Below are 19323 nucleotides of genomic sequence, written 5' to 3' on the forward strand. Positions count from 1 at the left end.
ACACAACACACACACACACACACATCTTACTACACAACAACACATCACACTACACATCACTACACACAACAACACACATCACACACATCTTACTACACACAACAACACATCACACTACATCTTACACACAACACACACACATCACACACATCACACACATCTTACTACACACAACACACACATCACACTACACATCTTACTACACACAACACAACACATCACACTACACATCACACACACACACATCACACTACATCACACTACATCACACTACACATCACACACACACAACACACAACACACTACATCTTACTACACACAACAACACACATCACACACATCTTACACACAACACACTACATCTTACTACACACACACAACACACATCACACTACACAACACACTACACATCACTACATCTTACACACAACACAACACACATCAGACTACACATCTTACTACACAACACAACACACATCACTACATCTTACTACACAACAACACACATCACACACACATCACACACACACAACACAAGACACATCACACTACACACAACACACTACACATCTTACTACACACAACACAACACACATCACACTACATCTTACTACACACAACACAACACACATCACACTACACATCTTACTACACAACACACATCACACTACACATCACACTACACACAACACACTACACATCTTACACACAACACAACACACACACACTACACACAACACATCTTACTACACACAACACAACACACACACTACACAACACATCTTACTACACACAACACAACACATCACACTACACACACACACTACACATCTTACTACACACAACACAACACATCACACTACACACTACATCTTAATACACAAAACACACCTCACTACACACACACACTACACATCTTACTACACACAACACAACACACATCACACTACACACAACACATCTTACTACACACAACACACATCACACTACACACAACACACTACACATCTTACTACACACAACACACATCACACTACACACAACACACTACACATCTTACTACACACAACACAACACACATCACACTACACACTAAACATCTTACTACACACAACACAACACACAACACACATCACACTACACACAACACAATACACACTACATACATCACACTACACACAACACAGCACAAGCACCACATTACACACAACACAATATATTAATATTTGTTCTAAAGCAGTGTTGAGTATTTTTTATTTTTTTGTTGTTGAGATTAAATATGGTGTGGATCAGGGTTCAGATTATTGCTGCTTCCACATTAAACACTTTTATCTTTTACTTATTTCCTCTTTTCTTTCTTATTTGTATTCTGCATTTTACAGTCCTTTACCCTCGTTCCTTCATTCTTTTCCCCTCGTTCGCTTACTCAGGCATGTGTGTTGTTCCACCTGGGAGCATAAGTGGAACTTCTTTATCAGACGTGCCGAACAGAGGGAACATCTTCTCGCTAAAAGCTCCTTCTGTAATGAACGAGTAAATCTCAGCACCTGTCTTGGCATTGTAGAAGGTCACATGACCATCTTCGCAGTCCAGAAACACACCCAGGTATCGCAGGCGTCCATTCATCTTCACCTTGGTCAGGGGCGGGGTGGTGAGTGCTCGCAGATGATTGGTGCTCCACCACAGCACATAGTAACCATTGCTAGGGCTCATATCAAACAGCCCTTTCCTCTGGGCAGAGTCTCTGACCACACCCACTTTCCAGTCTTTATTATCACCAACACTCACCTGCACACACACACACACACACACACACACACACACACACACACACACACACACACACACACACACACACAAGTTTTATCCAACCTACATAGAATACAAGTGGGCATATTGTTAATTTGTGTGTGTGTGTGTGTGTGTGTGTGTGTGTGTGTGTGTACCTCCCAGTAATGGCGTCCTGCATCGTAACCTTCTTTAGCCGTAATACAGCTCCACACGTCAAATCTCTGAGGGCTATTCCTGAAAAACTGCAGCTTTTCTCCACGTTTCACCTGTTTCCTGTCGTCGGAGAGGATGAGGAAAGGATACGCCGTCACAGGGTTTAACAACACGTCCTCTGTGTAGAGAAAACAAACATTCGGCATGGCCTCAATGTGACACACTGTAACACACTGGAAATCACTGTTACACTGTAACACATTGTGATTCACCGAAACACACTATAACACACTGTAACACTTTATAATACTACTACACTGTTTTACATGTACAGGACAGGAAGAGCTGTATGATGTTATTACCAAAACCAAATCAACAACATGTCAGTTAGATCCCATTCTCTGGTATCACCTCATTAACTGTCCGTGTGGAAACATAGCAAAGGCTTAATGATGTCCACACGTCTCTGCACTGATATAGCCTTTATATTTAATCACTGTACACATGCTTACATACATATCACATGCTGTACATATGATACATATTTATCTGCACTATTTGCACGATTGCTTCATTTTGTACTTCTGGTAGATGCCAAACTGCATTTCGTTGCTGTGTACCTGTACAATGCAATGACAATAAAGATCGATCTATCTATCTATCTATCTATCTATCTATCTATCTATCTATCTATCTATCTATCTATCTATCTATCTATCTATCTATCTATCTATCTATCTATCTATCTAATATTAATATGATGTAAGGTCCAGTTAACAGCTTAAACAGGTAGAAGTAATAACTAACTGTAACATACTGTACCCCACTACCACACTATAATACACTGTAACTCATTATAACACACTTTATAATATACTGTAACACACAGTAACTCACTGTACAACACTATACCTCACTGTATCACACTGTAAAGCACTACATCACACTGTAACTCATTATAACACACTGTAACTCACTCTAACACATGTAACACTCACTAATACACTATAACTCAATGTAAGACACTGCTACTCACTTCAACTCACTATAACACACTTCAACTCACGGTAACACACTGTAACTCACTAACACACTGTAAATTTACATTTCTAATTCCAATGTTTACATATTTGACTGTAACTCACTATAACATACTGTAACACACAGTAATTAATTTTAACACACTGTAACTCAATGTAACACACAGTAACACATTGTAACGCATTATAACACACTGTAGTGTATGTAAATCAGTGTAACACCCTGTTACACACACGCACTCTGTAACACAGTGTAACTCTTTAAACACACTATAACACACTGTAACTCACTATAACACACTGTACTTCACTTTAACTCATTATAACACACTGTAAATCACTATAACACACTGTAACTCACTATAACACACTTTATAATATACTGTAACACACAGTAACCAATTTAACACACTATAACTTACTGTAACACACAGTAACACATTACAACACACTGTGGTGCACTGTCATTCAGTATAAACCCTGTAACTCTTTATAACACACTGTACTTCACTGTAACTCACTATAACACACTTTATAATATACTGTAACAAACAGTAACTTTCTATAACTCACTATAACTTACTGTTACACACTATAACACACTGTAACTCAATATAACACATTTTATAATATACTGTAACACACAGTAACTCACTATAATTTACTGTAACACACTATAACCCACTGTATCACAATGTAAAGTATTACAACACACTTAACCTAACTATAACACAGTGTAATTTATTGTAAGACATTGTAACACTCACTAACACACTGTAACACGCTGTAATGTACTATAACACACTTTAACTCACTTTACCTCATTATAACACACTGCAACTCACTGTAACATAATGTAACACACTCTAACTCACTGCAACACACTGTAACTCACACACTGTAATTCAAATTCAAATGTTTTAATTTTTAACTGTAACTCTCTATAACACACTGTAACTCATTGTTACACACAGTAAAACATTGTCATTCATTATAACTCAATGTAACACACTATAACTCACTATAGCACATTGCAACACACTGTAACTCACTGTAATGCACCAACACACACTTTATATTATACAACAACACACAGTAACTCACTATAACTCACTGTAACACACTGTAATGCACTGTAACTCACTGTAACACACTATAACTCACTGTTACACACAGCAACTCACTGTACTGTACTGCACTGTAAATAACTACAACACACTGTAACTCCCTATAACAAACTGCGACTCACTGTAACAAATGTAACACACTATATCTCACTACACCACACTGTAACTCATTAAGACAATATAACACTGTAATGCACTTTACTTCACTGTAACTATAACACTATAGTTATAGTATAGTATAGTTGTAGTAACTCTAACACACTGTAACTCACTATAACACACAATTACATACTGTAACACACAGTAACACATTGCTAGATTTTATAATACACTATAACATACAGTAACTCACTATTACACAATTTAACTCACTGTAACACATTATAACACACTGTAACTCACTGTACATAATGTAACTCACTATAACACACTTTAACTCACTAACACACTATAACACTGTAACTTACTGTAACAAACCGTAACAGACTTTAACACAATGTAACTGACTATAGCACACTGTAACAATCTGTAACATACTGTAACTCTTTATAACACATTGTACAATATAACAAACTAAAACTCACTATAACATTGTAACACACTATAACACTTTAACACACTGTGACAAGATGAATTGACTCACCTAGATAACCTCTGACCTTCTTGATACCTGAAGAAACAAAGATAAGTACATGAAAGAATTTTACACAGTTCAAGGTGAGTTAAAGTGGTCTGATTTCTTCAGAATAATAAAGGGGGGGCACTCACTGGATCCTGATCTGAACCTCCGCAGATCTGAAACACAGAACAAAAGTGGTCATTAATTTTCCATTTTTTCATGCAGGGTGTTATTTCCAATTGTTCCTCACCCTAATTTCTCCCACATATCCCTACATCTACCACCAGGGGCGCTGTGGAGATACTGGCTGTGACTCATTATTATTATTATTATTATTATTATTATTATTATTATTATCATTATTATTATTATTATTATTATTATTATTATTATTATTATTAATTTAGCCATGTGCATGGAACGACGGGAAAAAGTTTCTGTTGTCACTTAAATTATAGCAGCTATAAACACTAGTTACACATTACTGAGAAACCACAAAGATGTTACAGCGCTGCCTCTGTTACAAAGCACTGACACTGCAGACTTCCACACTCGTTACAGAAACTCCTTCAGAAAACTATTTTCCTTACAGAAGTCTTTAGCATGTCAGTGATGATCAGTGTATGATCAGAGGACCATGTGCTGTACACATATCTATAAACAAGCTGTTAATATGGAAACCATGATGTATCAGAGCCAGTGCATTAATATAAACATGTGCTACTGTCAGAGCTGCTGTTCTGGAGATTCATTAATAAATCCTGTGTGGGTGTGGGTGATGTAGTGTGTATTTACCTTTCAGTGAAAAGTCTTTCTTCTTATTGGACCTGACACTCATCATGCTCTCCGACTCAGGCAGCGACGACACTGAGACAAATTTCACACCTTTATTACTGCAAACAGTCGCCACTAATGAAGGCTGAAGTATTTACAGCATTTACGCTCATATGATCACATCACCCCTGTTTTAATCATCTACACTGCTCCCAATTACATCTCACACTGATTATAAAATACTACTACTGACGTATAAAGCACTTAACGCTCTCACGCCGCAGTATCTGAGTGAACTTCTGTACCAGTATGATCCTCCACACCTACTTAGATCAAAAGGTGCAGGCTATTTGTTGGTACCTCAAATAATGAAGACTACAGCAGGGGGCAGATGTTTCTCTTATAAACCGCACAGTTATGGAACAACCTTCCAATCAGTGTTCGGGACTCGGACACAGTCTCAGTGTTCAAGTCGAGGCTGAACACATTTATTTAGTGGAGTCTTTAGTCAGTAGGTGTTTGTGAGGTAAAGGAGCAGATCTGGAGGGATCATGGATATGGAGTGTTTGGTGAACTGGGATATTTGGATGCTGTCGTCTCCTCACTCTCACACGTTCACTCAGGTTTGTTGACGGTGGTGTGGTGGGTCGTCTCTTATCCCAGAGATCCTCATGTCTGTGTTTCCTTCTGCTTCTCCCTTTTAGTTCTGCTGCCAGAGTGAATCTTACCAGAGTCCAAACTGCACAGTGACATTAACTTTCATACAACAATCAGGAGACTTAATAATCCATATCCTTCTCTTCCTGTCACCCTCTCTCTCTCTCTCTCTCTCTCTCTCTCTCTCTCTCTCTCTGTCGTCAAGTTAAACATGCTCCTGAGGTTCCAGTGATCACTGTTCCTGCTTCTCTTCCCTCCTTGGATCTTCCCACTTCGTCCTGGTCTGCCTCTGGATGATGTTCTCTTCGATTGGAAGCGGCTCTGTGCAGCTGGAGATGTTTCTCATCAACGCCTTGGGTGGTTCCATGAAATTCCGGAGTAAGAACAGGAGCTTTGAGGATTTGGACTGTAGTTAATATCAACAGTCTACTGACTCAGGACTACAGTTTGCTCTGATCTCCATCACTGCACCTCAACATCGTTTATCTGTAATAAATGGACATTTGGTGGCACCCAGATGAGGATGAGGTTCCCTCTTGAGTCTGGTTTCTCTCAAGGTTTCTTCCTTCTGCATCTCAAGGAGTTTTTCCTTCATCACAGTCTCCACCGACTTGTTCATCAGGGACAAACTTACACTTATAAAGAACATCTTCATTTTTATCTCCACATTATCTGTGTAAAGCTGCTCTCAAACAATGTTCATTGTCAAAAGTTCAATACAAATAAACATGTGATAAATGTCATCAGTGCTTATACTCCACAAGTGGGTTGTGAGATGGAGGAGAAGAAAAGATTCTGGAGTGAGTTGGATGAAGTGGTAGAAGGTGAAGGAATGAAAGATTGGTGATTGGGGCTTACTTTAATGCACATGTAGGTGAAGGGAACAAAGGTGATGAGGAGGTGATGGTAGGTATGGTTTTAAGGAGAGGAATGTGGAAGGGCAGATGGTGGTAGATTTTGATAAGCATGGAAATGGCAGTGGTGAACACTTATTTTAAGAAGATGGAGGATCATAGGGTGATGTATAAGAGTGGAGGAAGGTGCACACAGGTGGACTATGTTCTATGTAGGAGATGCTACCTGAAGCAGTTTGGAGACTGTAAGGTGTTGGCAGGGGATAGTGTAGCTAAACAGCATCGGATAGTGGTCTGTAGGATGGTTTTGGAGGTGAAGAAGAAGAGGGGGAGAGTAAAGGACTGAAAGAAGAATAAGATGGTGGAAACTGAAGGAGTAAGAGTGTAGTGTGAGGTTCAGGGAAGAGGTCAGACAGGAGCTCGGTGGTGGTGAAGAGGTGCTGGATGATTGTGGAACTACTGCAGAAGTGATGAGGGAGACAGTTAGAAAGGTACTTGGTGTGACATCTGGAAATAGAAAGGACGAGAAGGAGACGTGGTGGTGGAATGAGGAAGTGCAGGAAAGCAAATGGAGAAAGAGGTTGGAGAAACAGAATTGGGATCAACAGAGTGATGAAAAAGTAGGCAGGAGTACAAGGAGATGCAGCAGCAGGTGAAGGATGTGATGAAATCCAAGGAAAAGGCATATGAGGAGCTGTAGGAGAAGTTGGACACTAAGGAAGGAGAAAAGGATTTGTAGCGATTGGCCAGGCAGAGGAACCGAGCTGGGAAGGATGTGCTGCAAGTTAGAGCAATAAAGGATGGAGATGGAAATGTGTTGACTAGTGAGGAGAAGGTGTTGAGAAGATGGAGGGAGGATTTTGAGCATCTGATGAATGAGGAAAATGAGAGAGAGAGAAGGTTGGATGATGTGGAGTTGGTGAAGCAGGATGTAGATAGGATTAGTAAGGAGGAAGTGAGAGCAGCGATTAAGAGGATAAAGAGTGGAAAGTAGGTTGGACCAGATGACATACCAGTAGAAGCATGGAGATGTTTAGGAGAGATGCAGTGGAGTTTTTAACCAGATTATTTAACAGGATGTTGGAAGGTGAGAAGATGCCTGAGGAATGGAGAAGGAGTGTGCTGGTACTGATCCTGTCAGAAAGTTAGGGTTATAGGATCCAAGGCAGATGCAAAAGGAGCAGGGGAGAAAGGCTGTGCAGAGCTGAATCGGGAAGCCGATTCAGGGAGTCGATTCAGGGAGTCGATTCCGGGAGCCGATTCCGGGAGCCGATTCAGAGAGCCGATTCAGAGAGCCGATTCAGAGAGCCGATGTGCGCGAAGGGGTGAGGATTCCGAGCGGAAACCAGAGCGCGTTCAGCGCGAGCCGGAAACCGAAACGCTGCTCAGCGCGAGCAGAGCAGAGCCGAGCCGAAACCGGAACACGCCCAGCGCGAGCAGAGCAGAGCAGAGCCGAGCCGAACCGAAACCGGAGCGCGTTCAGCGCGAGCAGAGCAGAGCAGAGCCGAGCCGAACCGAAACCGGAGCGCGTTCAGCGCGAGCCGAAACCGAAGGACAGAATGTTCAGGTCAGAGACAACGAAACAAACAAAAGAACAAACAAACAAAACAGAATACGCTGGAGAGGGCTCAGGGCAAGCCTAAAGACAATCTGGCACTGACTGGAGGATTCAGGCGTCCTTATAAGTGCCAGAAAATCATACACCAAATCCGTGCAGCTGGTTGGGAGTGGGCGTTTCCTCTGTGGTTGAGGCGGTAATACCTGAAGTGCTCAAGCGGGCTGACAGTACCCCCCCGCCCAGGGCGGCCCCGGACGCCCCAACAGGCTGCCCCGGGTGGGCCCGATGAAAGCCAGCAATCAGGTCAGGGTCCAGGATAAAGCGGAGGGGACCCAGGAGCGCCTCAGGACCATAGCCCTCCCAATCCACAAGGTACTGAAGGCCCCGCCACGACGACGGGAGCGGAGCAGGCGGCGACGGTGTAGGCAGGACCCCAGCAATGACCCGGCGGGCGGAGGGGCCTGGCGGAGGGCACCAGGGAGCAGGCCTGAACGGGTCGAACCCTAGACACATGAAACGTAGGGTGGACCCGGAGCACCCTGGGAGCCTGAGCCGGAGGGCCACGGATTAATAACCTTGGAAATGGGGAAGGGGCCGATAAAGCGGGCGAGCTTCCGACAGGTGGCCTTAAGGGAAGGTCCAGTAGAGAGCCACACACGTTGCCCGGCACGGTAGCGGGGGCTAGGCACCGCCACGGTTGGCCCCTGGCAAAGCCTTATGCCATTCTTGAGCAGGGCTGCTCGGGCCGTCCTCCAGCCTCGACGGCAGCGACGAAAGAAAAGGGCGGCAGAAGGAACGGCGGACCGGGGTTCCTGGTTGGAGAAAACCGGCAGCAGAAAAACGTGGACCACCTGGAAGGGCGCAAGTCCTGTGGCAGCAGTGGGAAGAGTGTTATGGGCATACTCAATCCATAAAAGTTTGTCCGACCAGGAGGAGGGTTCCTGACTGCAAAGGAGACGGAGACCGGTCGCCAAAACGTGTGCGCAAAAATCCCATGATTTCCTGCACGCCAGTAGAGAGGTTCTGGATTTGTTGCTCCTGCGCCGCTTGTTGGCGAGCCAAGGCCGTTAAAGCGGCGCTAGAGGCAGGTACATCCACGGGATCCATGTTGGCCAGATTGTTCTGTCAGAAAGTTAGGGTTATAGGATCCAAGGCAGATGCAAAAGGAGCAGGGGAGAAAGGCTGTGCAGAGCTGAATCGGGAAGCCGATTCAGGGAGTCGATTCAGGAGTCGATTCCGGGAGCCGATTCCGGAGCCGATTCAGAGAGCCGATTCAGAGAGCCGATTCAGAGAGCCGATGCGCGAAGGGGTGAGGATTCCGAGCCGGAAACCAGAGCGCGTTCAGCGCGAGCCGAACCGAAACGCGTTCAGCGCGAGCAGAGCAGAGCCGAGCCGAAACCGAACACGCCCAGCGCGAGCAGAGCAGAGCAGAGCCGAGCTGGAACCGGCGCGTTCAGCGCGAGCAGAGCAGAGCAGAGCCGAGCCGAACCGAAACCGGAGCGCGTTCAGCGCGAGCCGAAACCGAAGGACAGAATGTTCAGGTCAGAGACAACGAAACAAACAAAAGAACAAACAAACAAAACAGAATACGCTGGAGAGGGCTCAGGGCAAGCCTAAAGACAATCTGGCACTGACTGGAGGATTCAGGCGTCCTTATAAGTGCCAGAAAATCATACACCAAATCCGTGCAGCTGGTTGGGAGTGGGCATTTCCTCTGTGGTTGAGGCGGTAATACCTGAAGTGCTCAAGCGGGCTGACAGATCTTTAAGAATAAGGGAGATGTGCAGACCTGCAGTAACTACAGGGGAATAAAGTTGATCAGTCACACCATGAAGTTATGGGAAAGAGTAGTGGAAGCCAGGCTGAGAGAAGAGGTGACCATCTGTGAGCAGCAGTATGGTTTCATGCCGAGGAAGAGCACCACAGGTCTGCACATCTCCCTTATTCTTAATTACATCAATGTTAAAATATTCTTTAAATGAATAATAAAAGTGTGCTACCTGATTGTCTGTAGTTAACTTCACCCATGTGGATATCATCCAGTCTTTCACGTATCTCTCCCAGGGCATTTTTCACCTCCCCCAGAGAGAAGTGGAGCTCCAGATCAGGGTCTGTGTTGAGCATATGATCCTGATACGGAGCATTCACCTCCTCAAAGCTCTGCTCCAGAAACCAGGCCATTATGATACCATCATCATCATCATCATCATCATCATCATCATCCTCATTGTCCTCAACATTATCTTTACCATCATCATCACCATCATGATTTACATTTTTTTATAATTCATTGTTGTTATTTCTTCATAAATTTCCTTTCATGAAATCATAACTTATAGTACCTGCAGGAAGCTGATGTGGTCTTCTGATGTGGCCTGAACCTCCAGTTGAGCCCTGCGCTCCTGCAGCTTGCCTACCTCCACCTCCAGCTCTGACACGAACCTCTCCCCTTGGCCAATCACAGAGTCTCTCTTGTCCTCGATTCCACCCACCAGTTCTGTGCGTATTCGCTCTACTGACTGCGTGACATCACAGAGGACCTGCTCCACCTCAGAGAGCTCAGCATGGGCATAGTTCTGCACACGACAACAACAAAAGTCTTCAGTATAAACACATCATTTATAATGCTAATGCTAATGCTAAAGTTAGCTTGAATTACCCTGAGGAACTGCAGTCTTTGTTTAAGTTCGGTTATACGCAGCCCTCGCCTCTCGATCGACGTCTGGATGTCCAGTTCAGTTTTCCCAAGCATCCTCTGCAGGAAACAGACAGGAATTTATGTAGCATTCAACAAAAACATTCTGTCTTTTAGCTCGAACCATGGTGACATGTTTCACCTGAAAATATTTAAGATCATCACTTTTTCAAGAACCATCAGTCTGTCTATTACAAAGTATTGACACTGGAGACTCCTTTCAAACACGTTTCATAAACACATTTCTCCACCATTTATGTGAGTAGGAGTGGAGCCTCCATTGTACACGTCCCTGTGAAAGAGCTGTAACTATAGGAACCATAACACATTAATATAAATCTGCACTATGCCCAGAGCTGCTCATCTCCTGAACAGTCAGGACCCTGCAGTGGAACAGCAGTCAGGTTCATGTTGCAGTGGAACAGCAGTCAGGTTCATGTTGCAGTGGAACAGCAGTCAGGTTCATGTTGCAGTGGAACAGCAGTCAGGTTCATGTTGCAGTGGAACAGCAGTCAGGTTCATGTTGCAGTGGAACAGCAGTCAGGTTCATGGATGTGTCTGTGTTAATGATTAGTGGTGGTATTTCTGTAATCCTGGTTGTCATGTAGATGAAGTTACACCCTGTTTATACAAACTGTGGCATGTTAGCGTTACTGAAATACCTCAGGCGATGTCTGATGTGAAACCTTTAACAAAAAGCACTGAGCTGACTCTCTATAAGCCCAGGAACAGAAGATGGGCTTTGTATTGAGATGGGAACAATTTTTCACACGTGAGAAAGTTCTGTTCGAGGGAACAACAGCAGGTCAGTTGATCAGACATTTGAGTTAAGTTTTGGGTAATTTTCAATATGATTTCTATGAGATTTAACTGAATCTGTGCAGAAAGTAAAACTATGTACATTTCACAATTCATGATCAAGAAACACCACTGGTTCAGCTCCATTAGCAGCCATACCTGCCCATTCCATAACACTGTCTACATGTCTGACAGATGATGTGTTATGCTTTGGATCATAAGTGCTCCCTTTCCTTCTCCAGGATCTTCTATAACTATAATTGTGGTATGAGTTAATGTTAGTTTTAATAAACTCCGAAATCTTGCTCCAAAAGTGATCAGATTTTTTATGTTTTCTACACGTCTAATCTGACCTTTCTGTTCTTGAAAGCATCCAGTGGTTTGTATCTTCAGTTGAACGATCTGTAGTTACACTAATAAGGGAATCTTTTCAGTGTAGACATTGAGAGGGATACTCCTTCCTCCTATAGAGTGTTTCTGTCAAGTGGTTTTTCTCCTCCAACAAAATAATTGAGTGAGCCCCCACTTTGTTTATGTTTATTCTTATTAAAACTGTAGCAGAATGTGATTTGGCGTCTTTTATTTGCTTTGTCTCCTCTTTGGACCACATAGTGAGAGTTCAGATGAACAGACAACGAATGCAAATATAACAAAGTGAAACAGGCCACTGGTTATCAGATAAGCGTCCAATTACTAAAAAATGGAGGTGCTGTATTAAAATGGCTATAATTCCTAAACAATTAATGTGACATCTTCATTAAAGCTTTTCCGTAAATAAAATCCTTTAAGACCCGCCCATAAAAAATACACAAACTGAAGACACACCCACACAGACCTCTCCTAATTTCTATATATGAGGTGGTATCAAAAAGATTTGAGACTATTGGTGTAACTGGTGTTGTTCTGACTTGTGTTCTGTTACCACGTCTTCGTTTTCATCACAGACAGCAAGTTAGAACAAAGAACAAATGTGAAATTCTGCATTAATCTGGGCAAATCTGCCACAGAGATTTGACATGAAGTACCTTTGATGTATAGCTACGCTGCAAAAAATCATTCGAGATGTTTTGGGGAACATCACAGGAAGATGACCACAGATCAGTAAGACCTTCAACAAGCTCAACCCCCGAAAATGTCAAAACCGTTAGGCAACTTGTGCATGATGATTGTCAGAAAACAATCCAGATCTCACCCTAACCCTACTTGCCAGATTTGGCTCCTGAGCACTTTGCATTCTTCCTGAAGATGAAGATCCAGCTCGCCGTTTTTACACTATTGCAGAGATCCAGCATGAATCACAGAAGGTGCTTGACATGCTTTGCAAAGGAAACTTCCAGGACACATTCCAGAAGAACACTGGGAGCACTGTATGACATTTACGGCATTTGGCAGACGCCCTTATCTGGAGCGACTTACAATTATCACATTCATACAAATGAGCAGATACAGGGTTAAGGGCCCCGCTCAAGGGCCCAGAAGTGGCAACCTGATGTGGCTGAGATTTGAACTTACGACTATTGGAGACCTTTGAAGCCGAAGTCAGATGCTTAACCACTAAGGTTCCACCTCCCATGTGTATTACTGTGTCAGGGGACTATTTTGAAGGTGATGGTGTGGAAACATAGATAAATAAAGTAATTTCTTGCACCACCTCATAGACACAAAGATACGCCTACATTTAAATTCATGGTCTCTGTACATACAGAGTGGTGTACTTAGTGGTGTGTTGTTATTTTCAGCACTTACCTGTTTGACGGCGCGTTCGGTCTGTACAGACACGGTGGCATGAGTCCGGTGTTCCTCCAGCACACAGATGGCGCAGATGCAGCGCTGGTCTGTGCGGCAGAAGACCTCTAGCAGCCGGCCATGTTCGGGACACGTGCGTCCTCGCAGGGCCTCGTGAGGGTCCAGGAGTCGATGGGAAGCATAGAAGGGTGTCTGGCGGTGCGGCTGCACGTGCGTCTCACAGTACGAAGCGATGCACGTGAGACAGGAGCTCACGGCTCGCTCCTTCCTCCCGGTGCACACATCACAGGGGATGTCTGGGGCATTAGTGCCGTTCTGCAGTGTGAGTTCTCCTCCAGCTCCTCTTCCTGCTGCTGTACTGCCGACACCTGCTGGGATCTTCTGGCGAGGTTTGATGGGTGGAGGCCCTCCGTACCGCATGTCCTTGTACTTCTGAGCGATGTGAGCAAACACACGGTTGATGCTGAGCTCCGGACGGCCACTAAAGGGCCGTTTACACAGAGGACACGTGCACTCGGAGCTGGAGGCCCAGTAACCACCGATGCAGCTCTGGCAGAAGTTGTGACCACACGGTGTGGACACGGGCTCGCTGAACAGGTCCAAACAGATGGAACATGTCAACTCCTGCTCGGAGAACAACTCGGGTCCGAGTTCAGCCATCACACAACCTGCATGGAAAAAAACACAACAATCACATGATAATCAATACCATGTATTTTTACTGTCCTTATATGGACATCACATATATATATGTGTGTGTGTGTGTGTGTGTGTGTGTGTGTGTGTGTGTGTGTGTGTGTGTGTGTACAAGGATAATATTTACTGTGAGGTTGACTGTTGGGAAACGATAAAGGGGTGGACTTGAATGTCTGCAGTTCTGGCCCTTACAACCAGTGATACATGTGTGTGTGTGTGTGTGTGTGTGTGTGTGTGTGTGTGTGTGATTAGTTAAATCTAAAAGATGTGACATTTAGTCATTATTATGTGTGTATATATATTTTGGTATAACCCAGTCATTAGTGTTGCACGACTCAGGTCTCAACCCCAGATAAATGTGGTGGTTGTGTTATGAAGGTCATCCAGCGTAAAACATGTGCAAATCAAATATGCAGATCACAAACCAGAATTTCATACCGGATCGGAATGAGAGGAGAAAGGTAGAGATGTTGTGTGTTCAGGAGACCAAGTGGAAAGGGAGTAAGAGCAGGAACATTGGAGGTGTTTAAACTGTTCTATCATGGTGTGGATGGAAAGAGAAATGGTGTAGGGGGGATTCTGAAGGAAGAGTACAGTAAGAGTGTAGTGGAGGTGAAGAGAGTTTCTGATAGGGTGATGAACGTGAAGGTGGAAGTTGAAGGGATGATGATAAATGTCATCAGTGTTTATGCTCCACAAGTGGGTTGTGAGATGGAGGAGAAGAAAATATTCTGGAGTGAGTTAGATGAAGTGGAGGTAGCAGAGCTGAAGATGTTGAGATGTTCGTTGGGAGTGACGACGATGGACAGGATTAGAAATGAGTTTATTAGAGGGACAGCACATGTAGGATGTTTTGGAGACAAGGTGAGGGAGGTGAGATTGAGATGGTTTGGACATGTGCAGAGGAGGGACATGGGGTATATCAGTAGAAGAATGCTGAGGATGGAGATACCAGGAAGGAGGAAAAGAGGAAGAACAAGGAGGAGGTTTATGGATGTGGTGAGGGAAGACATGCAGGTAGATGGTGTGAAAGTGGCAGATGTAGAGGACAGGGGGGAATGGAGACGGATGATCCTTTGTGGCGCCCCCAATGGGAGCAGCTGAAAGAAGAAGAAGAAGAAAAAGAAAAAGAAGAGGAAGAAGAAGAAAAAGAAGAAGAAGAGGAAGAAGAAGAAAAAGAAGAAGAAGAAGGTTAGGGTGTCAATTGATTAAAATATTTATTCGTGATTAATGAGTGTAATGAGTGAACTAAAGCTAAATCACACATTTGTATCTTTTCTAAATGTTCCTTAAATTAATCAACATGGGCATGAAAAAATATGGATTCTTTATTATTTATATGTTTGTTATCATATGGATACAAAAGTATGTTCATTATTTATGAAACTCGACTCAAAATTGAGCATGAAAACTAGACATGTTTTAAAGGTCATAGATGTTTTTCATGTTTTTGCTGCTTGATTTTAGAGCTGCATCAGTAAAACTAATGTTTAGTGATTAAGAATTATCAGTGGAGTTTTATTATTTTTTATACCCGAGTAAAGAATGAATAAATGTGTGCTGCGTTTAAGGTTACAATTTTGCCTCAGTTATATATTTTTTCAAATAAAAAATAATCAAACAGAAATGCACGCTGCATTAAACACAGGCCAATAAAATTCATACAATTACTGGTGTTTATTTCATTTGTGCAGTGATTTTAACAGCCTTAATATAAACCCTGATGCTGATATTTTCTGTAAGAACATTGTGATCTTCTTGACCTCCTAATATTTTATATATATAAATAATCATTGTGAGTAAAAGTCAGTATTAGACTGTATCTCCTGCCTGCTGTTCACTGCATTAACACTGTGAGTGTGACGTGTTCCTGGTTGGTGTGATACAGTAGATCAGTGTTGGGGTCAGTGTGAAGACTCTGCTCTCACTGCACAGTCAGGCGTCTACATTACTCCTGTACATGAATCAGTGTGAATAATCACAGGAGTCAGGGTGAGTAAGTGATAAGCAGTTTTACTCAATGTGAAAGGCCAGTTAATTCCAGTTCTCACTGATATCATAGCCGCTATAAACAGTCTTTCCCTCACCAGCCTCTCTTTATTCCGACCAATCAGATTCCAGCATTTAGACTCATCTACATTTAATGATTGTATTTTTATGCTCCAGATTAAATAAATTTAACTCGACAGTATGACCCTCAGTTTGTGGACACATGAGCATAAGATTTAAAGGTGTTTTTTGAACATCACTGTTATAATAAGCTCCACTCTTCTAGGAAGATGTGGTGTTAGTAAAGTCAGGTAGTGATGTAGGTGAGAAGGTGAGAAGGTTCCTGGTTTACATTCATTCTAAAAGTGTTCAATAGTGTTGGAGCTCTACTGCAGGAGATCTTCCACTCCAACCCATGGAAAGCAGATCTTCATGGTGCTGGCTTGGGGCATAGGCAGTGTCATGCTGGAACAGGTTTGAGGTCTGATCTCTGCTTTACAGTGAGAATCCGTCTGTAGATGAACCTGAGTGAACTTCTTTTCTGTCTCAGTGAGTGAGAGTCTCATCCTCCTCGTCCTGTCTGACCTGTTCCACACGTTTTACTGTGACTCAAACATCACGCCTCTCTCTCTCTCTCTCTCTCTCTCTCTCTCTCTCTCTCTCTCTCTCTCTCTCTGTTTATCTCATCACCATCTTAACTCATCTACTCACCTGAACAGATATCTGACATGTGAAGAGAAACTGCTGGGAAAAATGTATATAATGAGTCACTCAGCAGTAATAATAACATCAGTGATGATGATGATGATGATGATGATGATGATGATGGATTTATTTGAGAATGCAAGTTGGTAATCATTTAATAATAAATGTTTTGCAGTGACTTCTGTAACATGAGAGAGAGAGAGAGAGAGAGAGAGAGAGAGAGAGAAAGGATAGTCTAAGCTACTTTCAGTCAGAACACACACACACACACACACACACACACACACACACACACACACACACACACGTGGACTGATGGTAATGTAAATGCTACAGGAGGCTGGTGTTTATCTGGACAATGCAACAGTGCACAATGCATCTCCACTCAACTACTGCACAGTAACAACTACACACACTACACACAGCTGGGATTCATATTGTGTTGCTTTGTGTTACTGGACCTTGTTGTTACTCAGTGATTCTTCTGACGGTGTGTGTTTTATTTCACTACATCTGTAAAAAGTGTTAGTAAAGAACCTGAATGTTGTTTCTGTTCAGTCTAATACACACACACACACACACACACACACACACACACACACACACACACACACACACATTTTTACTTACCTGCTTTAGTTATCGTCCCCTGTGTGTGTATCTGCTCTCTTCTGTGCACCTGTAAATCCACAAGTGTGTGTGTGTACGAGTGTGTAAGTAACTGTAGAAATGAATGCGTATTGGTTTCTGACTCGATTAGGACCTCCTCTGATTTGTACGTGTGTGTGTGCGCACATGTGTGTGTGTGTGTGTGTGTGTGTGTGTGTGTGTGTGTGTGTGTGTGTGAATAAAGGTTTGTGCCCCAGACTACAAAGTAACCAGGTGAGTTTAACTGGATACACCAGTATATGTGTGTGTGTGTGTGTGTGTGTGTGTGTGTGTGTGTGTGTGTGTGTGTGTGTGTGTGTGTGTGTGGTTCCAATGTTTTGCAATTCCAGATAGCTTTAGATTGTGAGTTTGTTAGTATGTGGACTATATACAGTCGTGTGATAAAGAAAGTACACCCTTTTAATTCTATGGTTTTATGTATCAGGACATAATAAAACTCATTTGCTTCTTATAAAGTCTGAGAATTAGTTTAATACAACCTCAGATAAACAACAACATGTGACACTTTACACGCTGCCATCATTTATTTTACTAAATTAAGCTGAAATTGAGAGATTCTGTGGAAAAATCTATGTAGGATGTAATTTATTTTAGATCAGTTTAATTTGTGGAGCACTTTAATTTAAAGATCATAAGTAAGGTGGACCAGATCTATAAAAGCCCACATCTGAGCAGTTTGCCAGTCTGCATTAACACTAAGGAGGAGGAACATCAGCAATGATCTTAAAGAAGCAACTGTTGCTGCCCATCAATCTGGGAAGGTTTAAAGGCAATTTCCAAACAATTTAAAGACCATTGTTCTATAGTGAGGAAGATTATTTACAAGTGCAACATATTCGAGGTAGTTGCTAATCTTCCCAGGAGTGGACATTCCCTACAGCCCTCTGTTAGCATGTTAAATGTGAAAGTTACTGACAGAACAATTAGAAGAAAGACAAATACAGTTTATTTGAGAGGGTTGACAGGAAAAAGCTTCTTCTCTCTAAAAGAAACATGGCAATGGCTGTGTTTTGCAAACTTGAATCTGAACAAACCACATGGAACAGTGTCCTTTGACAGGTGAGACAAAAGTGGAGATGTTTGGCCAGAATGCACAGCGACGTGTTTGGTGAAAATCAAACACTGAATATCAGCACATTCATCTCATGCCAGCTGTCCAGCACGGTGGTGAGTGATGATTTGGACTTGTTTTGCAGCTACATGACCTCTGCACCTTACAGTCACTGGGTTTGCATTGAGCTTCTCTGTATACCAAAGTGTTCTAAAGACAAATATGAGGCTGTCTGTCCAAAAGCTAAAGTGAAAGTGGGTCATGAAACAGAACAATGATCCCAAACACACCAGCAAATCTACAAACCCAATTCCAAACAAGTTGGGACACTGTGTAAAATGTAAATAAAAACAGCATGCAATTATTTGCAAATCTCATAAACCTATCATAGATTCACAATA

General features: G+C 42.7%; 1 protein-coding gene across 1 annotated transcript; it reads right to left on the bottom strand.

Annotated features, from left to right (window-relative positions):
* Positions 1-1413: 1413 nt before the first annotated feature.
* LOC124375760 (E3 ubiquitin-protein ligase TRIM39) lies at positions 1414-17985 on the bottom strand. The gene is made up of 10 exons (XM_046834364.1): positions 17833-17985; positions 13813-14480; positions 11233-11328; positions 10916-11149; positions 10574-10733; positions 5526-5597; positions 4880-4906; positions 4755-4781; positions 1947-2122; positions 1414-1788 (listed from the first exon to the last, which is right to left on the bottom strand). Exons 2-10 carry the CDS (start codon positions 14470-14472, stop codon positions 1423-1425), a joined length of 1818 nt encoding a protein of 605 aa, XP_046690320.1. The 5' UTR covers positions 14473-14480; positions 17833-17985; the 3' UTR covers positions 1414-1422.
* Between the last annotated feature and the right edge of the window lie 1338 nt (positions 17986-19323).

This window comes from Silurus meridionalis, chromosome 22 (assembly GCF_014805685.1).
Source record: "Silurus meridionalis isolate SWU-2019-XX chromosome 22, ASM1480568v1, whole genome shotgun sequence".
Classification (NCBI taxonomy): domain Eukaryota; kingdom Metazoa; phylum Chordata; class Actinopteri; order Siluriformes; family Siluridae; genus Silurus; species Silurus meridionalis.